This window comes from Lethenteron reissneri, unplaced genomic scaffold (assembly GCF_015708825.2).
Source record: "Lethenteron reissneri isolate LAM-NWPU_2019-01 unplaced genomic scaffold, ASM1570882v1 scaffold_1105, whole genome shotgun sequence".
Lineage (NCBI taxonomy): Eukaryota > Metazoa > Chordata > Hyperoartia > Petromyzontiformes > Petromyzontidae > Lethenteron > Lethenteron reissneri.
The window spans coordinates 56,792-80,061 of NW_026890789.1; the positions used below are offsets into that span (position 1 = coordinate 56,792).

Below are 23,270 nucleotides of genomic sequence, written 5' to 3' on the forward strand. Positions count from 1 at the left end.
CCTGCAGTCACGAAAGCTTTAAATCGAAATCCTGGTCAATGTTTTCAAGGCCAGGCTGGGAGATCGAACCGCGATATTTTAAGTCAATCGTGACAACCATTCCACAGTCATGGCAGCGGCCCTTTTGCAGAAATCAAATAAAATATTGGAGAGGGCTTCACACAAGAAACAAGAAGATTTAGTGGTTTGGACGTGGCTCTCCAATGAGTACAGAGAGGGTACCACAAGTAGCGGTGCATACTCGGGCGCAAGGAAATAAAAGCAGAGACAAAGAATGAGATAGATCGATGCAATAAAGAATTGGCAGTGGTGCACCAAGCACGACCCCTTACTGAGCGCTGCAGCAGCAGCCCCCCCCCCATCCCCGGACCTCTCCCCCCACCCTCCACTTCTCACCCTGACGCCACACAACCCGTGGGTAGGCGATGCCCTCTGGTGGACAAGGCGCGGTACAGGCGGCAGCACGAGACGCCAGCAGCGTTGCGCTGTCAGGGTGACTCCCCCAACACCTCCGTACACTTACACACCACTACACACACCTCTATACACTTACACACACCTCCACACACACCTCTATACACTTACACACACACACCTCTATACACTTACACACACACCTCCATACACTTACACACACCTCCACACACACCTCTATACACTTACACACACACCTCTATACACTTACACACACACACCTCTATACACTTACACACACTCCTCCATACACTCACACACACATACACACACCTCTATACACTTACACACACCTACACACACCTCTATACACTTACACACACACCTCTATACACTTACACACACACACCTCTATACACTTACACACACACCTCTATACACTTACACACACACACCTCTATACACTTACACACACACCTCCATACACTCACACACACATACACACACCTCTATACACTTACACACACCTACACACACCTCTATACACTCACACACACCGACACACACCTCTATACACTTACACAACAACAACAACAACCGCCATTCGCCACTAAGTGGCGGTGACGTCACCACGACGCTTGTGCCAGGCCAAGTGCACCTTGAGGCCACGTGAAGTATCGAACGCCCGCTGGCAGGAGGTCACGGGGCAGACCCAGCAGGTGCCACGGGTCGACTGACCGAGATGACCGAAATGACTGGCTGATGCACCACCTGTGCCCCCTACTGTACCAACTGCCCAGTAGCGTCCTTCACGAGCCTCCTCCACTGAGGCCGATCTTGACACCGCTGGTACCAGTCATCGGCAAGTCCACTCAGCTCCACGTCCTCCTGTACCACATCACTCCATCTCTTCTCTAGCCCGTGCCGCGCCCGTTTAGCCCCCTCGATCCGGCCGAACAAAAGCTGTTTAGGCATGCGGTGGCTGGGCATGCGGGCTACATGACCCAGTCAACGCAGCCTTGCCTGCCGGAGGAGCTCACCGATGGGATTTTGCCCAGATCTTTCAAGGATTTGTGAGCTCCTCACACAATCCAGCCTGGTTAAACCCAGGATGGATCGTTAGCAGGCCAGCCTAAATAATGTTTCCAACCGGCGAAGATGCTCCATTAGGGGGGTCAACGTTTCGCAAGCGTAGAGAAGGGAGGGAATGACCGTGGCCGAGAAGACCTGAAGCTTCGTGCGGAGCGACAGACCAGGTAGCTTCCACACAGCGTTACGCAACCGATGAAAAGATATTGCCGCTCGACTGATTCGGAGTGAGACCTCTGCTGTTAAACTGGAGCCGGTCATAAGCACACTGCCCAGGTATGGGAAACTCTCCACTCTCTCCACAACTGCCCCATCACCGATTGGGAGTTGTGGGGGTGGAGTGTCCGATGGTACAAAATACCCAGGCAGGTGCTTAGTTTTGGTGGGGCTGATGGTAAGGCCCCACCTCTTAGTGGCACGCTCCAGTCTCAGCTGCAGCGTCTCCAACTCCTCTTCTGAATGAGCAGCTATTACCAAATCATCGGCATACATAACGTGGTTGACCAATAGGGAGCCATCCCTTGATCGCACCCGGGCGTCGATCAGCCTTCCATTATATCTGTACCAAATGGAAATTCCCCCGGTACAGCTATTGAAGGCTTCACGAACTACGCAGTCGAAATAGAGGAGTGAGATGCCCCTGTAGTTGTTACAGTCTGTGCGGTCCCCCTTCTTAAAGAGGGGGACCACCAGGACATCCTTCCAATCCTGCGGAACCCGTCCAGTGGTCCAGACTGTTGTTATGATGTCATATAGGGCAGTCTGTGCACAAACGCCACCCTCCCTGAGCATTTCGCTTGGGAGATCATCTCTGCCCGGTGCCTTTTCTAGTCTCAGACTCCGGACACACCTACACACACACACCTCTATACACTCACACACACCTACACACACCTCTATACACTCACACACCCCTACACACACCACTAGACACTTACACACACCTACACACACACCTGTATACACTTACACACACCTACACATACACCTCTATACATTTACACACACCTACACACACCCCTCTAGACACTTACACACACCTACACACACACCTCTATACACTCACACACACCTACACACACACCTCTATACACTCACACACACCTATGTAATAAGAGCCTATGTCCGGCTCACGTGGTGATCGGCTCTGCCGGTCCTGCTTTACAGCCAATGGGGGGAGAGCCTGGGAGCATGGCCCTGGCGTGATCGAGGGGTGCCAGCTAGGGTGATTGGTTCTGCTGGTTTTGGCCTCAGCCAATGAGAAGACAAGTCAGGGGCATGGTCCCGGGAGTTGATGGGGAATCTAGAAGATTCGGCGCAGGCTACCAAGGATTGGCTGGAGCGTACCACGTCACCCAGGCATTAAATAAGGGGAGAGATGAACGACACGTGGTCAGACGAAGAACGAAGGAAGAGAGGGGCTAAGCGCGAGCGGGGCTCCGAGTGCCACGTGGCGGTGCGTCTCTTGTGGTCTGTCTGCCCACTCCCCGTTGCCTGCCAGCAGCGGGGAGTACTTGTGAACTGGAATAAATAAAAGGACCGATTCCACAAGTCGTCTCCAAGAGTATTATTACACCTACACACACACCAATATACACTTGCACACACCTACAAACACCTCTATACACTTATATACCTACACATACACCTCTATACACTTACATACCTACACATACACCTCGATACACACACCTACACACACCTCTATACACTCACACACCTACACACACACACCTCTATACACTCACACACACCTACACACACCTCTATACACTTACATACCTACACATACACCTCGATACACACACACCTACACACACCTCTATACACTCACACACACCTACACACACCTCTATACACTTACATACCTACACATACACCTCGATACACACACACCTACACACACCTCTATACACTCACACACACCTATATACACTCACACACACCTACACACACCTCTATACACTCACACACACACCTCTAGACACTTACACACACCTACATACACACCTCTTTACACTTACACACACCTACATACACACCTCTTTACACTTACACACACCTACACACACACCTCTATACACTTACACACACCTACACACACACCTCTATACACTCACACACCTACACACACCTCTATACACTCACACCTACAAACACACCTCTATACACTCACACACCTACACACACACCTCTATACACTTACAGACACATACACACACACCTACACACACACCTCTATACACTCACACACACCTACACACCCCTACACACACCTCTATACACTTACACACACATCTCTATACACTGACTCACACCTACACACCCCTCTATACACTCACACACACCTACACACACCTCTATATACTCACACATACACACACACCTCTATAGACTTACACACACCTACACACACCTCAATACACTTACACACACCCTTCAACATACTAATGTAGTGGGTACAATGGAGAGAGGCAAGACCACTCAGCTCCACATGCTCCCGTACCGCATCAGTTAATCTCTACTCCAGCCCATGTCGTGCCCAAATCTTGACTTAACGCTTTCGTGACTGCTTCTTTCTTTGAACCTATCTACGTGACTTTACCGAAAGACCCAAAGAACATGTCGTGCCCGTTTAGGCCCGTCTATCCGGCCAAACAGAAGCTGCTTGGCCATGCGGTGGCTGGGCATGTGGGCTACATGACCCAGCCAACGCAGCCTTGCCTGCAGGGACTTTGTCCAGATCTTTCAAGGAATTGTGAGCTCCTCACACGATCCAGCCTGGTTAACCCCAGGATGGATCGTAGGCAGGACAGCCTAGACTGTTTCTAACCGGCGCAGATATTCCATTAGGGGGGTCCACGTTTCACAAGATCGTAAGCAATGTCCCATGGCCCGACTTTCCCGCCTGTCGAGGTTCTTTCAGGCCACAGGGTTATTGGCCAATGTGTTGCGTTTGTCGTCTTGAATTGCGTTCGTGCGTCGCTGCCAACGCAGCTTCACCCAATAATCTGCTAGCCCCAGAGACTCGGCCACGAGAGGGCGCCGCGTCACCGCCGTGCACCGCAGTGGCAGCAGCAGCAGCAGCAGCGCCAGGCTCCTGCCACTGCGCTACACGGTCCTGTGCCGAAGCAGGCCCATATATCTACTCTCATCACCCAGGAATGTCTGTCCTTAACGCTCGTGACGTCACTCCACATCGACCAACCCCCTAATTAATATTCATGAGCAGGTGACGTCCTCCACATGGACACCCCCCCCCCCCCATTAATAATAATTAGTGGGTGACGTCACTCCACATGGGGAGCCGAGGCGCCTCCTCCCCCCTCCTCGGCGTCAACTCACAACCCTCACGACAAAGGCAGAACAACCCTGACGTCACGCGATCTCCATAACGCAGTTGAGACATCAAAGTAAAAAGGACGCCATGATGAACAAGGGATGATAACCTGTAAATGAAATAGGTCCGTGTCACCGCGGCCTTACAGATTGCACACGAATGGATGCAATGGATATCACGTCGCGGTCTGCTTTGTCGCTTGCAAGTTTCACATTTACTGCAATACACCCGTCCTTGGACGGGCAAAAGGCTCGTCTAACAGAGTGGTTCCCTGTCAGTAACATCTGGCAGTTCACCAGTGTTGGTTCAAGCGAGCCTGACTGCTGATGAGACACTGAGAGATGAAGCCTGTTTCAGGGTGCTGTTTGTGCTGAGTTAATGTTGATGATGAGATGCACTCTGAGAAGGTTGTGCGGCTGAGAAGCACCAATCGCTTTATGTGCGTGGAGAAGTGGCGATGTGGAGGCTGTACAGCCTGGTTGTCTTGTTCCTTGCGTTGCAGCAGCAGCAGCAGCTGTAGTTGTGCGTTCGTCCACTAGAGGGCATCACGTGCCTTGTGGAGAACCTGCAGTGCCCCTACATCCTATAGCCCTGACCCTATAGCCCTGTCCCTAACCTAATAGTGTTGTTGTCCTTCCCCGGCACTTCGGATTAGCACGATTGGCTATGTACGGTGCGAAAGAAGTTCAGCATACATCATGTTCATCTCAGGCCGCCTTCAATAGCTGCCCCCAGACATGAGTTATCATTTGTGGTCAAGTGGCTTCTGAAATATAAGCTAATACCTCATTGGATTTTACCTAATAAGATAACAAAAATTGCTTAGTAACCTTTTTACTGATTTGTTTACTTTTCCTATACCTTGCACTCCGATCGTATTTTTTGGATTGTTTGTTGCTGTAACGTTCAAACCCGCCCCTACTGGACATCTCTGAAAAAAGCTTTATAGCTCATCGGATTCCTCCAGTATGATTACATATTCAGATTTTGATTCTCATTTACATATCTAGGGCAGCTCGTGTTGGTAGTGAGCCCCGATGAAGGCCAGCAAGGCGCTCGAAGGGGACGGAGTGGTCACAACCGTGTCTGGTCCTCAGACCCACCCACCCAATCACTCAATCATTCAAATACGCAATTACCCACGGACATATTCACCCACTCACTAAATTACCCACTCAACCACTCACTCAACGACTCACCCACCCACTCACCCACTCACTCACCCACTCAAGTACTCACTTAGTCACCTACTCACCCACTCATTCAATGATTCACCGACTCATTCACTCGCTCACCCACCCACTCACCCATCCACTCACCCACCTACTAACTCACCCACCCGCTGACCCACCCACGCACCCACTCGCCCATTTACTAACTCACCCATCCGCTCACCCACCCACGAACCCACTCACCTCCCCACTCACCCACCACTCATTTACCCACTCATTAACCCACTCACCCATCCAACCACTCACTCAAATATCCACTAATTTACCCATTCACCCATCCAACCACTCAATTATACACTCACACACAGACTCACGAACTCACCCATTCACCCAATCACTCATTAAAAAATCCACTCACCCACGTTCTCATTCCCCACTCGCTCAATTACCCACTAACCCACCCAAGCACGAAACCATGTATCCACCTCCCTATTCATTGAATTACTCATTTAACCACTCATTCATTCAAACTAACTCACTGACCCGCCAACTCACTCATCCACCCACCTAATCATTTACCAACTTAACCACCCACTTACGCATTAACACATTCACACATCCACCAATCGACACACTGAATAACCCACTCATTCATCCACCTACCACACACCCACCCACTCACCCACCCACTCACTCACTCTCCCACTCACCCTCCCACTCACCCTCCCACTCACTCTCCTACTCACTCTGCCACTCACTCTCCCACTCACTTTCCCACTCACTCTCCCACCCACACCCACCCACTCACTCATCCACTAATTTACCCACCCACTCACCAACCCACCCACTCACCCACCCACCCACTCTCACTCACCCACCCACTCACGCACCTCCTCACCCACCCACTCACCCAATCACTCAATCATTCAAATACCCAATTACCCACGTACGTATTCACCCACTAATTCAATTACCCACTCAACTACTCACCCACTCACCCACTCAAGTACTCACTCGGTCACCTAATCACCCACTAATTCAATGATTCACCGACTCATTCACTCGCTCACCCACCCACTCACCCATCCACTCACCCATCCACTCACCCACCTACTCACCCACCTACTAACTTACCCACCTACTAACTCACCCACCCGCGTATCCACCACTCACCCATCACTAACTCACCCATCCACTCACCCACCCGCCCACGCACGCACCCACCCACCCAATCACCTCCCCATTCACCCACCACTCATTTACCCACTCACCCATCCAACCACTCACTCAAATATCCACTAATTTACCCATTCACTCATCCAACCACTCAATTATCCCCTCACACACAGACTCACGAACTCACCCATTCACTCATTCAAAAATCCACTCACCCACGTACTCATTCCCCACTCGCTCAATTACCCACTGACCCACCCAAGCACCAAATCATGTAACCACCTCCCCATTCATTTAATTACCCATTTAACCACTCATTCATTTAAACTAACTCACTGACCCGCCCACTCACTCATCCACCCACCTAATCATTCACCAACCACCAACTTACTCATTAACACATTCACACATCCACCAATCTACACACTGAATTACCCACTCATCCATCCACCTACCACACACCCAGCCACCCACTCATTCACACACTGACCCACTCATTCAATTACCCATCCAACCATTCAACCGCCTAGCATCCAATTACCCACACACCGATGCACTCATTCATCCAGCACCTACCAACCCAACTTGCCACTCGATTTTGGTGTACCCAGTTGTACTGTTTGGCGGACAGAGGCAGGGGAACTTAAGATACTCGACCATTTTGGGACCTCCTTTGCCAGTACCAAAATATACTAATAGGGGTTTTCCCCTTTTTTCTGGCAACATTTGACTGCAAGTATTGTGGTTAATGTAAGCATAATGCCTTGCAAAAGGTGTCAGTTTTGTTGCCAGAAAAAAGGGGAAAACCCCTATTAGTACTCGACCATTTGTTTCAACTGCTGTGCCAGAAGGTGGAACCAGCAATCTCTCTATTGCCAGTGAATTTTACGAGCCATTGCATCACAGCAGCCCCCTCCAGTATTTAATGTTTAACGAGGATCTCTCTCTCTCTCTGCGTGCACATCAGGGTAATATTTAATGAGGTGGTGTGGACGTCTCGCTGCTGCGTGATGGATGTGATGGCAGTGGGAAAGTGGGGCAATGGAACAGCGGGTCATTAGGGCAGAGTAGCACCAGCGCAGTGGACCAGCGGAGCATAGGGGCATTGAGGCAGTGGGGCAGAGGGGCAGTGGGGCCGTGGGCATTGGGGCAGCAGGACAGCGGAGCAGCTTGGCAGAGGGGCAGTCAGGGGGCGGATGTGTCAGACGAATCGCCTGATTATCTTTTCCCACCACTGCCTGTACACGTTCTGAAGAAGGGCCATTGCCTGAAACTTCTCTCATGACATAGTTGTCATTGTACCGCCGCACACACAGCCGGGACACTGCACACGAGACAAGGCACATTTAACCAACCCAGGCAGCACTCGCAAGCAATGCAAAGTTACATTGTTTCCTCATAAGTTTATGTCGTTTATAATAAAAACAACAATGATAAGTATTACATAATACATTGGATTGATCCTATCTCTGAACAGAGTTAGTCTGTTGGCAGCAGTCATTGTCCAGTCCAGTCCTGGCATCTGCTGCTCAGTTTCCTTCCCCGGCTGCGGTCCCAGTGGCACCGTCTTTCCGGGGGTGCGTGTGGTGCGTGTGGTGCGTGTGGTGCGTGTCACGGGGTGGGTGGGTAGATGGTGTGGTGCATGTGGTGATAGCGGTCATGGTAAGCACCGCACCACCTCCATCACCCCAACTGTGCGGTCGACCGGTCGCAACAAAACAGCATCATGCTGCGGAGGAGCGCACGGATTGCGTTCGCCACACGAGCCAGGCCCTTTCGTTCCTGCACTACCACCTCCTCCTGTGTGGAGGTGTGAGTAAGGGTATAGAGGTGTGTGTGTAGGTGTTTAGGTGTATAGAGGTGTGTGTGTAGGTGTGTAAGTGTATAGAAGTGTGTGTGTAGGTGTGTGTAAGTGTATAGAGGTGTGTGTGTGTAGGTATGTGTACGTGTATAGAGGTGTGTGTGTAGGTGTTTAGGTGTATAGAGGTGTGTGTAGGTGTTTAGGTGTATAGAGGTGTGTGTAGGTGTGTGTAAGTGTATAGAGGTGTGTGTGTGTAGGTGTATAGAGGTGTGTGTGTGTGTTGGAAACATTTAGGCTGGTCTGCCTACGATCCATCCTGGGTTTAACCAGGCTGGATTGTGTGAGGAGCTCACAAATCCTTGAAAGATCTGGGCAAAGTCCCATCGGTGAGCTCCTCCGGTAGGCAAGGCTGCGTTGGCTGGGTCATGTAGCCCGCATGCCCAGCTACCGCATGCCTAAACAGCTTTTGTTCGGCCGGTTCGAGGGGGCTAAAACACGGGCTAGAGAAGAGATGGAGTGATGTGGTACAGGAGGACGTAGAGCTGAGTGGACTTGCCGATGACTGGTACCAGTAGTGTCAAGATCGGCCTCAGTGGAGGAGGCTCGTGAAGGACGCTACTGGGCAGTTGGAGGCAGTCGCCCTCCAACAACAACGGAAGGGGGAGGAGCGACACTCACAGCAACGAGCAGAGCGCCGGGTTGCTAAAGCACAGCAAGTTGGTACGGTAGGGGGCACAGGTGGTGCATCAGCCAGTCATCTCGGTCATCTCGGTCAGTCGACCCGTGGCACCTGCTGGGTCTGCCCCGTGACCTCCTGCCAGCGGGCGTTCGACACTTCACGTGGCCTCAAGGTGCACTTGGCCTGGCACAAGCGTCGTGGTGACGTCACCGCCACTTAGTGGCGAATGGTGGTTGTTGTTGCATAGGTGTGTATGTGTAGGTGTGTAAGTGTGTAGAGGTGTGTGTGTGTAGGTGTGTGTAAGTGTATAGAGGTGTGTGTGTAGGTGTGTGTAAGTGTATAGAGGTGTGTGTAGGTGTGTGTGAGTGTATAGAGGTGTGTGTAGGTGTGTGTAAGTGTATAGAGGTGTGTGTGTAGGTGTAAGTGTATAGAGGTGTGTGTGTGTAGGTGTGTAAGTGTGTAGAGGTGTGTGTGTAGGTGTGTGTAAGTGTGTATAGGTGTGTGTGTGTAAGTGTACGGAGGTGTTCGGGGAGTAACCCTGGCAGCGTAACGCTGCTGGCGTCTCGTGCTGCCGCCTGTACCGCGCCTTGTCCACCAGAGGGCATCGCCTACCCACGGGTTGTGTGGCGTCAGGGTGAGAAGTGGAGGGTGGGGGGAGGGGTCCAGGGAAGGGGGGGGGGGCTGCTGCTGCAGCGCTCAGCAAGGGGTCGTGCTTGGTGCACCACTGCCAATTCTTTATTGCATCGATCTATCTCATTCTTTGTCTCTGCTTTTATTTCCTTGCGCCCGAGTATGCACCGCTACTTGTGGTACCCTCTCTGTACTCATTGGAGAGCCACGTCCAAACCACTAAATCTTCTTGTTTCTTGTGTGAAGCCCTCTCCAATATTTTATTTGATTTCTGCAAAAGGGCTGCTGCCATGACTGTGGAATGGTTGTCACGATTGACTTAAAATGTCGCGGTTCGATCTCCCAGCCTGGCCTTGAAAACATTGACCAGGATTCTTACAATTCCCTGTTTTTGTCCACCCACAGTCCATCGGTGGGTCGAGTGCAGTGGGCTAAATGGCGAGTACTCCCACCTCTTTCAAGACGTATGGTCAGTGTGGAAAAGTTGGCCAAAAAAATACCCACCGGATCAGCACTCTAGACCTCCCTCTAGTGGGGGTTCTTTCACCAGCAGTTGCATGAGCAAGTAATTGCAGGGCTGCACCATTAACCTCACGTGTACAACAATCATCTGGTTTCTGTGCATTTCAGAACTCCTTGATCCAGACCCCAGCATCCCAGTGGTGCAGGCTCAGTGCTCTGCATCGGTGTTACCATTGCGCCGTTGCATCTCTGCAACCACGTGCCACCCGTTGCCGCGTGTAACGTCGCTGCACCCTGTGCACCGCACGTGTCAACAGCCCCTGCCGCTGCTCCGCCGGGACACCGGCTTGATCCTGACGATGTCTCAGGAGCAGGCCGCCTGCCTCCTGGCCAACGCCTTCTTCTGCACGTTCCCCCGGAGCAACGCCACCGGGACCCGGAGCGAGGAGTCTGCCTGCCCCGACATCAACGTCAACAGGTGCAGCAGCAGCAGCCCATCACTGTGCATTACACACCGAACACCGTGTGTCATGCAGTACACACACACAGATGCCATGCTCTTTCTATGTAGAGTATTTCTTGCTGTATATGTAGCGTCGGAAATGCAAAGCACACACCACACTGTATGCTTACCTGTAGTTGCAGGCACGAGTCTGCAGGGGGTGCCACCCTGAGTTAGAGAGAGAACCGGGACCGTTGAGAGGCCGAGTCCCCCCCCCCCCCGACCCCAGGTGAGGGGTTGGGGGGTTATTCCAGAGCCACCTGGAAGGTTCCAGAAAGGGGGCAGTACCGGGGGTGGAGAGTCCCCGAGGTGGGTAATAAAGACGGACCCCAGGACGGCCCGAGGCAGTGCTCTGAAGACGAAGAATGAAGACCGGCTAGGCAAGGACCCTGGGACCCTGGGACCCGGGACCCGACGTCCTTTAATGGGCCGGGGCCGAGCACGGACCAGTGGTCGAGACCCGCACCTTGGCTGGGTCGGGTCAGCATAGCCTCCCCTAGGCCACCCTTAGTCGGAGGACTCAGAGCCCGTAGCCCCAGTGATAGGGCACGTTAGCCCGGAGGCCATACCTCCCCAAGTAGTGGGAGTAAAAGGGGCTTCTGTTATAAGATTTAAATAAACCGTGTTGCCTCTAAGCTACGTCTCCAGTCTCCGTGGGAACCCACTACATATACACAAGAAATGCTGTTCTACACATAACGGCCATGCCATGTTTCAGTTCAAAGTAACGCTGCAGTACGTGCACAGGCTATGCTCCTTTACACATACTCTGTATTATACGGCACACACTTTCATGGTGCTGTGTACACGGTATATGATGCGTTACACATAGGCCATGCTGTATTATAAACTCCGTTCAAAGTATCAGTTTATACGTAGCCAATGCCACTGTACAAAGACAAAAATCCCCCTCATAGCCTTAACAGATTTTTGAGGCAAGTGGTGTTAGTGAGCACCTAATGAGGACTGGCACAGTACACAGGGGAGTGGGTGGCCAACACCATGCCCAGCCGCATTTGTCTCCCTCGTGGTGATGTGTACACACTGCATCAGGTACTCATTTGAGGTTGAGTCGACCATGGGGAGGCCCAGGACCGGTTCAGATATTTCCCACTGTTATACCGGTAGGAACAACAGGTTCCACACTGCCCACCAGGGATTATTTGTCTGTCGTGCATATGGGGAGGGGAGGGTGGGGGTGGGAGGGGTGGGGCTGGGTGGAGAGGGGAGGGTGGGGAGGGGCTGGGGGAGGGGAGGGTGGGGAGGGGCTGGGGGAGGAGGGGAGGGGCTGGATGGGGAGGGTGGGGCTGGGTGGGGGGTGGGAGGGGTGGGGCTGGGTGGGGAGGGGCTGGTCACCCCGTGGTGCCCTTATAAAACTCAACGTTTAACCTACACACTACACTATACACGACACGATAAACTACACCAGGGGTCCTCAAACTACGGCCCGCGGGCCACATGCGGCCCACCGAGGACATTTATCCGGCCCATGGTCACTAATTGGGCTGCGGTGGTGGGCACTCATTGGGCTGCGGTGGCGAGCACTGATTTGGCTGCGCTGGCGAGCACTGATTGAGCTGCGGCGGTGAGCACTGATTGAGCTGCGGCGGTGGGCACTCATTGGGCTGCGCTGGTGAATGGTTCAATGGGCCAATTGACTGGACTTGCCCCCCAGGCCTAAGGCTGCCAGCCCTCCCCTGGCTGTACTTGACTGGCTCTCCCTCCCTCAGCTCACTCACTTGCCCCTCGGCTCCACTCCCAGTGATATTCCTGTGTGCTGAGTAAATGATAGAGGGGTAATAACAGAGTGATCTCTGATCTCTGGAGGGGCTGCCTGCTGTTTTCCCGTGCTGGTCAGTGACAGACAGCCGAGGAGTAGGAAACCCAATTTAAATGACAGTAAGTGCATTTATATTCTGATTGCTATTCAGTTGTATGAGGTTATATGTTGTATGTTGTGTAAGCCCCGGTTCATACTGTTGCGATCTCTGAGCAGTGCGAGTTCAGCCATATGCTTGTATGGCTGAACTTGCATTAGATTCGGAAGAAAAAAGGCACATGTGCCTTCTTTTTTCCTGCAGTGGAATCGGATCGCATGGGTCTTCTCCCCCATGCGATCAGATTCCTATGCGAGTTCGCAGATCGCACTGCGATCTGTGAACAAAACTGCAGGTGTAATTAACTTTTTAATGGCACCCGCACCAGTGTGAGCCTGGGGTAAAAGCGGAGTTCCCCCAATCAGACAGCATTGATGGGCAGTGCAGTCTGTATGTCTCTGTGTGGGCAAAGTTATTGCTGGTATATTGTTTTTGTAGCGCTGTATATGTATATTGGTATTTTACTAATAGCAATTTTGACTCCCTTGGAAACAATGATGTCAAGAAAGAGAAAAATTGACTCGGAGTGTAGGATATTCAAAGAACAGTGGACTTATGATTACTTTTTCATGCAGTACAAGGAAAGAGCTGTGTGTCTGATATGCCAGAACATAGTGTCTGTGTTCAAAGAATACAATTTACGTCGACACTATGAAACTCAACATAAAGATAAATATGATTGGTCGGAGAAGTGAAAAAAGATAAAATATTAAAACTGAAAAATACACACTACAATGACAATAGTTTAAAGTTTAAACTATTGTCATTGTAATGTGTATTTAATGTGGCGCTGCACTCTGATGTTGTAGGAGAAAACATGTATTAAAAAGTCTATTTAATTAAGTAGAACGTGTTGTCTATATTTATTTAAAGTTGCGCATTTTGATGTGACGTCACATTTATCAACCCCCCCCCCCCCAATCGTCACACATGTCTGACCCCCCCCCAGGTGCGTGACGTCATTTATGGACGGCCCCCGAGTCCCCTGCCTCTGAGAGTTCCCAGCGGCTTGAACAAAAAACCTTCAACCTCGACAGACAACGCGAGACCACTACCACCTCTGCCACCGCCTCCTGTCAGCACTGTACTGGCCTGCGTGCGGAACTTCTTCCGCACCGTACGTAGCTAGTCCGAGGTGCTAATTTAGGATCCCTCTCCAACTTCCACCTCTTCACTGCCCCCCCCCCAGACAGGGCAAACGTTGACAGCGGGCACGGGCTACGGAGCATGGATCCCGTGCAGGAGAAATGTCGAATGTGCGTGGGGAGCGTCAGCGCAGCACGCGGACACGGCGAGTCCAAGGTGCACGCACACCACAGGCGGCGCAGGCGAGACCCCAGCAAGTCTGGACTTGCGCGAGAAAAATAATAAAATTATCATCTAAATCACTCAACACGAATTGGTTAACGCTTGTCACTTATAATCCAGAGTGACGCCTCGCGTGTCGCTTGTTGTTGTGTTTGTTACCCGGGCATGGCAGCTGCGCGTATTGTGCGTCGTGTTGTGTGTGTTAGTCTGTAAGTTCGTTGTGAATGTTGTGGATTTGCTCTCCAGCACACAACCGATTAGTGCTGTGCTCGTCACGAATTGGCCACGTTCTGTTTACGTGACAAACCCCTTCCTAGTTGGCTGTGTCGGGTGGTTTAACGACACATTTATATTTACGCGATTTAACCCAAAACACGTCTAGTATGTAACTGTGTCTGTATGTTGTATGTATCTGTGTATGTATCTATGTACCAGTGTATGTATGTTGTATGTATATTGTATGTATGTAACTGTGTGTAACTATGTATGTTGTATGTATGTATCTGTGTATGTATCTGTGTGCGTAAGTTGAACTTCTTCCGCACCGTACGTGGCCACGCGTGGTGATCGCGGGCGAGGCCGAGCGACGCGAGAGGGGTGAGGGGGGGGCAGCTGCGGGTCGCCCCCCCCGCGCCCTGGGGGCTCCGTCACCGCCACCGCCGCCTGGGGGCTCCGCGCGGGGGCGCCAGGAGGAGGAGGCGCCGCGTGATGCACAAGTCGCCGCGTGGCCCCGCGGTGAGCGCCGGGAAGGGCCGTCACCTGACAGTGGCGCCTACGCACGAACCTCCAGCTCACCAGGGGCCATGTCACCGCCGTCTCTCGCCTCCACCGCCTCCACCGCCGCCGCCGATATAAACGCGGCAGTGACGAGTCAGACCGCGGCAGTCATCGCAAGGGACGATTCGGACATCCCCCACGCGAGCTCGGCACGAGATCCGTCTTCGTCGTGGTCATCCTGCACGTGGTGCCGAGGGGCTGCTGCTGCTGCTGCTGGGAGCGCGTCGCGTGCAGGTGCCCGCGTGAGCTCGCCCGGGGGGAGTTGTCGGCACGACGACCCGAGCCGCAGCCCGAGCCGAGCGGTGACAATGGGTCTCCTTGCGTCGCGAGTGGCGTCGCTGCTGGACGGAATGTTCACTCAGCAAGCGCGCGTGCTGCTGCTGGGTTTGGACGCGGCCGGGAAAACCAGCATCCTGTACAAGCTCAAGCTCGACGAATCCGTGGTGACCATCCCGACCATCGGCTTCAACGTGGAGACCGTGCAGCCCATCAGGAACGTCACCTTCACCGTGTGGGACGTGGGCGGCCAGCAGAAGATCCGCGCTCTCTGGAGGCACTACTTCCAGAACACGGACGGGCTCCTCTTCGTGCTGGACAGCGCGGACCGGGAGCGCTTCCCGGAGGCTCTCAAGGAGCTGGACGCCATCCTGGACAGCCCCGAGATGACGCGGGTGCCCTTCGTGCTCCTCGCCAACAAGCAGGACCTCCCGCGGGCAGCGGCCACCGCGGAGGTGGCGGAGGCGATGAAGGCGGTGAAGACGCGGCACGGGCGCGAGTGGCTGGTGCAGGGCTGCTGCGCCCGCACCGGAGAGGGCCTCCTGGAGGGCGTGGGGCAGCTCTCCCGCTTCATCAGCAACTCCAGAGCCTCCTCGGGGACAAAGTGAGCTCGGCTCGGCAGCAGCAGCAGCAGCGGCGGCGGTGTCACTCCAAGGCGGCGTCTCTCGTGCACGTGGGGGGGGGGGGGGGGGGCTTCGAGTTGTGTCCACTGGTCGAAACTTCACTCGAGCGAACGCCGTCATTCAAACCAACAGCTCGCTGTGTGTGCCTCTGCATGTGTGGATGTCTCTTGGTGTGCTGTTGCTCTGGTTGTCCCTCTGGGCTGCCCAGAAATATCTTTCCATGTGTGTCTTCTCTGTGTATGTACCTCGTGTCTGTTCACGAGTCCCTGTCCTCTGTTTTTACGTTGGCATGTTCAGCCCAGATGATGAACACGAGAGATGTATCAGTCTTTTGAAATACGTGGTCAACCAGGTGAGTGTCTAACTGTGTTGTTGGCCGACTGGTTTGCATCACGTGATTGTTTCTAAGGTCTGTTGAGTTTCTCGTCTCCCATCTTCTTGTTGCATTTGCTTACGTGTAGTTCGCCCTTCTCTATGTGCTATGTACGTGATGTCCCCCTGTGTGTTCCCTCTTTCTATGTTTCACCCCATTTTCACCTGATGATGAGCGCTTGTGTTGCGTTCGAAACGTCGTGATTTATTTAAATTTAATTTATTTAAATTTTATTTTATTTCTACATACGTGTCTTTACCGGAAAAAAAACAATGAGTAAAACAGCTTGTTGTGAAAGACCCAATGCAGAAGATCGCTGGGTTTGGTCTTCCACGAAGCTGCTCACGGTCCACCCTAAACCGCAACCACTGCACAAAACACGGCAGTAGATGCGGATACCCTGATGCACAAACGTTAAATTAGAAACTCTCCAGGAGCCTGCGACTGTGGCCATCCAGAACAGACCGTGCAACGTGTAACGGCGCAATGCCCGGTCCACAAACACGACGGAGACGTCACAGCGAGACACTCACTACCACTGCTTCTCACGCGGTGATCTTGGCTTGCCCACCTGGATGTGACTTCATAGTCGTCTGCTGTGCACCTGCATCAGCAGCCACACGAACGAAGCAGCAGCAGAAGAAGAGAACGCGGTCGCGTCCACGTGCACGCGCCACGCGACTGCGCGTGCCTCTCGCTGCGAGTGAACCTCCGCATCGTCGTCAACTGCGGACTGCAGGTTCACATTCGACGTCGGCTGTCGCTCTGTGATTCCACACTGGGGGGCAAACGCCTCCCCCGAGTTGATTCCGTTGCGCGCTTTCCTTGCAGCCGTCGCGTCGCGGCCTCCGGATGCTTTGGGTTCATCTCGCCATCTCTATGGGTCAACTTTGACCGCTCGTGGTTTAGATATATATATGTGAATGGCATCTGTAAATTAAAAGCGGCACAATCTCTGCAAGTTCTTTTTCATTGAAGGCACTTTAATGGCTCGTCTCATTTTCAGAAATACTTTTATAGACCAATAACATTTCCGAACATCTGGAGATAATTGTAGGATATATTTTTCCCGTCTGTCATACAATGAGATTGTTTGACCCTAATGGTTAAATTCATCAACTTACTCAATTTCCGTGCCCTTTGCGTTCACATGTTCTCTTAAACTGTCGTCAATTTACTTGTTGCTGGCTTTGCACTGCTCCATAAAATCTGTAATAAATTTTGAAACCTATTTTCGTGATAAATAATAAACTAGACAATGTAATCAGCGCAATGTAAATGTTTTAAATGTTTATGGTTCATATTCTCTCTGATTTCGTTACCCCGATGGTGATACGGGCGTTACCTTCACTGTTCGTGTCCTTCAGAGTGACAGATCGTTTACACTCCTCGTTGTCTTACACTCGCTAACTATGGATGGTGTACAGGACATGTAATGGAATGCCTTGTGGTATAAATCTATGACAGCTTGATCAATGTATTTGCCGTACGCATTGTACTTGTCTGTTATTTGATTGAAGGTGGCCTGATGTTGATAATGATTTCATGAATTCTGTTTTCTTCGTCGGTTTGTTGTTGTCTAATGTATCACATTTTTAGTGGATAATGTTGATGAATATTTTGTAGATGCACGAACCGAGGCTGATAGTCGTATGATTATTAAGATCCAATCGTCACGTTTGTGCAATAAATAGTTTGGGATCAGACAGTGTCGTTACCGTTAAATGTTCTCGGATTGTGCGACCTGATTTACATCTTGCTTCAAGCAGTTCTTCTTGACTCGAGTTTAAGATTGTTGCCCAAGTTTTCATCTTCGGACGATCGCACGATTTAACGTGCCTATTAACGATGTAAAAGTATCCCTAGACGCAGCTGATGATACAACTACTGGCTCCACAGAAGCAAATGAAACGTGTTACTGCATTTTAGAGCCTTAACATTCACCACTTATCATCAGCGCCTCCAGCCTGCCACTGTCGAAGATATGGGGATGAGGCACCAGTAGCCGTCCTGCAAACCTCAAGGGTCAGAATCAGAACCTTTATTCATACCGGAGGAATCCGATGAGCTATAAAGCTCTTTTTCACAGGTGTACAGTAGGGACACGGGGTCAGAACGTTACAACAAACAATACAAAAACACGAAAGGAGTGGAAAAGATAGGAAAGAGGAAAAAAATATATTTAAACATAAATATACAAATAAAACTAAACGTGTGTTTTTATTTTCCAGATAAGGCCCACTGAACTATATATATTCTTTTTAAGAAGCGACCCGGCCACAAATTTTAGCTCAACGAAGCGGCTTATCACGTGGAAATTTATAATAGCAAAGTAATATAAATAATCTAAACGCTTGAAAGTTGATTCTAAATGTGGAGTGAATCCCGGAGGACAATCCACAAGACCACGGGGAGAGAGAGAGACATTCACACTCCAACTATACAACAAACGTCAGGGTGAGGATCGAACCCAAGCCCTCCTGTATACCAGGCGAGGTAGTTAACATCTCGCCACCGTGGCGCTGTCCACACACGGCAGGCCGAGTCCAGTGACTCTGCAAGAAAGAGACGTCACCATCTGCGGGTCACCCAATGTGTGTTGCCGGAGCAAGGTCTCCTCGCTCTCGGGAGTCCAATGGGGTCTGTCACCTATCCTGAAGCCTCACATATCAGAACGACCGCGAACTGTTCTACATTGTGCAGTGTTTGTGGGATCTGAAGAAGGTGGTTGCGATGGTGACGGTGAAACCACTCCGGTTCTCGTCGTCTTGCTGGTAGGGTTCAACATCAGGGGAATCCGCCATCTCATTTCAGTTTCTGCCGCAACAGCCCCGGCTCGTTCTGTGATCTTTACCCGTCAGAATGACTGCGATTCCCTTCGTTTTGGTCTCCCTGCCTCTGCCCTCACTCCCCTGCAACAAATTCAAAAGGCTTCAGTTGATTATCTTTAATTCTCACACTTCCCCTCTCCACTGGCTTCCCGTTCACTCCACCGCTGTATTTTCAAATACCTCACGCTCGACTTTAAATCTCTTCATGGCCTTGTCCCACCTCATCTCGCCTCTCTCATCTTCCATAAACCTCCTCGCATCCTCTTCGTTCCCTTTCTTCTCTCTATCTCTATCCCTCCTCCCTGGCCCAATTCCGTTTTCAATTCTTCTCCCTCATTGCACATCTCCACTGGAAAAGAAGTCCTCTACATTGAGCAGCCCTGCTACCCCAAGTCTCAACACTGCCTATAGACTCAACATTGCCCACAGACTCAACACTGCCCACAGACTCAACACTGCCCATAGACTCAACATTGCCCACAGACTCAACATTGCCTATTGACTCAACACTGCCCATAGACTTATCACTGCCCGTAGAATCAACATTGCGCCATAGACTCAACACTGCTCATAGACTTCCCTAACATTGCCCACAGACTCAACACTGCCTATAGACTGATCACTACCCGTAGAATCAACATTGCACCATAGACTCAACACTGCCCATAGACTTTCGCGACCAATGTTATTAATAATCAACGTTTTTGGGTTTAGATCGCGTTTATTTATAAATGTGTCGTAACCCTCCACCACCCGACACGGCCAATCAGTAAAAATGTGTCACGTTGACAAAGACAAATAGTTCACTGCTTTAGCCCACCGGTGTGTTGAAGCCACAACATTTAGAATTTGAGTACGACGTTTCGCTGGTAATTGCAACCAGCATCATCGGGCAATTCGCCAGAATGGTTCTGGCGAACATTGCCCACAGACTCAACACTGCCCACAGACTCAACACTGCCCATAGACTCAACACTGCCTATAGACTCAACACTGCCCATAGACTGATCACTGCCCGTAGACTCAACATTGCACCATAGACTCAACACTGCCCATAGACTCAACATTGCCCACAGACTCAACACTGCCTATAGACTCAACACTGCCCATAGACTGATCACTGCCCGTAGCCTCAGCATTGCACCATAGACTCAACACTGCCCATAGACTCAACACTGCCCATAGATTTCGATTTAAAGCTTTCGTGACTGCAGGGATTCATCTTCTTGGTTCTTTCGGTAAAGTCACGTAGAAGGGAAGTAATAAAATAATAAAAATAAAACATAATAAAACAATTCTCACGACGTTTCGGCCTACAACGCAAGCAGCCGTCTTCAGGTGAAGAATGAGACACTACCAAGCTAGGAGCTTATATATAAGCTGCGTTGGAGGTGGAAGAGCGCCTTAACAAAAAGAATGTGCATATGAAGAGGAATTTAGCATATTCATGGAAAATGCGTAGGAGGTGGGCGGGGGGGTTTCAAAGTCATATTATGCCCATGCATTATGCAGGATCAGCAGCACCAAAGGGGGGTGCAGGGAGTAGCAGTAACAAAGGAAAGGAATGTTAATGATATGTAGCTGCAGTTACTCAACAACCACGTAGAAAACTAAAGTATAAACTACATAAAAAACTAAAGTATAAACTGCATAGCACCATCAGTATACTTACTATACTCTACAATAAGCTGAGTTACTAACAGCAAGTAATACATTACAATTCTACGTCGTATAAATTATATAATATGCTTCCATCTAAACTTTATTCTCTTACATCACACGAGCATATACCGTACTATATACTGCCATAGATAAACCCAACATTAAATTATATACTGTATTGCTGTAAACCAACCTATACCTTATACATTTTAATATAACACTATGTATTATTTTACCCACCCTAATGTGTATCGAAATGGTTTATTACGTCCTTCCAATGATTGCTAAGCCAGAATCCATCTTCTCGGTTAAAATTGTCTCTGTGCTTGTATATGTGGATCGCCTCATGAACGAATCTCTCATGATAGCCAGATGGCTTGCAGAGAACCTCTGTCTTGGAACCTCTGTCATCTGGCCACATGGCCGTGCTGCTCTAGACCAATTTCTCGACCACATCAACTCCATACACCCAGCCATCAGATTCACCATGGAAGTCGAAAAAGATGGCAAGCTACCCTTTTTGGATGTCCTAATCAAAAGGAGACCTGATGGTTCAATGAGCCACTCTGTCTACAGGAAAGCCACCCATACGGATGCTTACCTAAAACCGGATTCCCACCACCATCCATCCCAGAAGAATTCCCTCATCAAGACTCTATATCATAGAGCCCAATGCATCTCCGACTCAACATTGCACCATAGACTCAACATTGCACCATAGACTCAACACTGCCCATAGACTCAACATTGCCCACAGACTCAACACTGACTATAGACTCAACACTGCCCATATACTCAACACTGACTATAGACTCAACACTGCCCATAGACTGATCACTGCCCATAGACTCAACACTGCACCATAGACTCAACACTACCCGTAGCCTCAACACTGCACCATAGACTCAACACTGCACCATAGACGCTCCACTGCACCATAGACTCAACACTGCCCCATAGACTCAACACTGCACCATCGACTCAACACTGCCCATAGACTCAACGCTGCCCATAGACTCTCTACTGCCTCTGTACATGAAGCAATCCTCACATGGCCCCTGTCAACTCCATCATTTCAATTGCGTCATCGTGTCGTGAGCTCCGTCAAGCGTCTTGAGTGAAGGCGCTGTCCATTTCATTCGTTCATCGCGCAGGGCTCGGGGAAAGGACCTCTTGCGACTCGCAGCGTTCCCATGAACTGCTTCTTGCCGCCCGAACACCGCTGTTCATCAGATGCTTAGAAACGTGATGTCTTTGTATTATTACACGCTTTTATTTAACTCACTCTGTCTGTTGTTGTCGTATCCTCAAATCTTGTAACTGAATTTTAACCCACTTCCCAATGTGGTATCGACTGCAAAACTTGGTATACTTATGTCATACTGATGACAATACTATATTCTATCATAAAAAACATAAAAAATATATATTTGTAAACATTATTTTTTATATGTTATGTTTCGGCTTGGGTCTCATTGTCCACGCTCAACTGATGTTGGCTGTAAATCAGCACGGTCCCTGACGTGATGGCAAGCTTCGGGGCCACTTCCTGGAGTCGTGGAGTTCTGCCATTACGAATACGGTACATTTCATTAAAGCGTGTTTAAAAAAAAGTACTTTTAAATATTACTTATTACCTCAACGGTTAGAAATGGGTGGACCAGTGGGCGTAGTGGTTAGCACACTGTTGTCTGAACCTGGCCACATGAGTTGGATTCCTGGCCACGACTAACATGACCAGCGTGGTGAAGTATGATCACACAACCTTTAATGACTGATAGGGAATACGGTGGTCTTCATCCGGCAGTCCCGCGGGACGAAACTTTTTTACTTTTCTAACTTATTACAAAACATGTATTTGATTAAGTTATGTTTATTCATTTCAATGGCCAGTAATAAGAGGCACACGTTATTACCAAGTGTGAATCATTATCCAATTTAGCTCATAGCTGCTCACCAATGACATTCTAAAGTTGACAATGTTTATTAAAAGTCTGAAGTGTTAGAAGAGAACAGCGGTCTACTTGTTGACTTCTTCATTCACCACTTTAATTTAAAACGGGGACACGCAGTGTGGTGTCAGGGAGTGAGCTCACTTCCCAGGTCACTCGAGCGAACGAGGGGCCGTCCATAAATGACGTCACGCGATTTTGGACGATTTTTGCCCCCCCCCCCCCCTCGTCACACGGCGTCACGAAAAGTCAGACCCCCCCCCCCCTCAAATATGACGTCACAAAGCTCTGCCCCCCCCCCCCCATCCAAAATAAAACACGCTTCA

General features: G+C 50.4%; 1 protein-coding gene across 1 annotated transcript; it reads left to right on the top strand.

Moving 5' to 3' along the window:
- Window positions 1–15,201: 15,201 nt before the first annotated feature.
- LOC133361482 (uncharacterized) lies at window positions 15,202–16,140 on the top strand. Its single transcript, XM_061580400.1, has one exon. It carries the CDS (start codon window positions 15,254–15,256, stop codon window positions 16,109–16,111), a length of 858 nt encoding a protein of 285 aa, XP_061436384.1. The 5' UTR covers window positions 15,202–15,253; the 3' UTR covers window positions 16,112–16,140.
- Window positions 16,141–23,270: the final 7,130 nt, after the last annotated feature.

Bases quoted from the DNA above. Each gene is read 5' to 3' on its own strand.
- LOC133361482 (XM_061580400.1), top strand. From the start codon at position 15,254: ATGTCACCGCCGTCTCTCGCCTCCACCGCCTCCACCGCCGCCGCCGAT.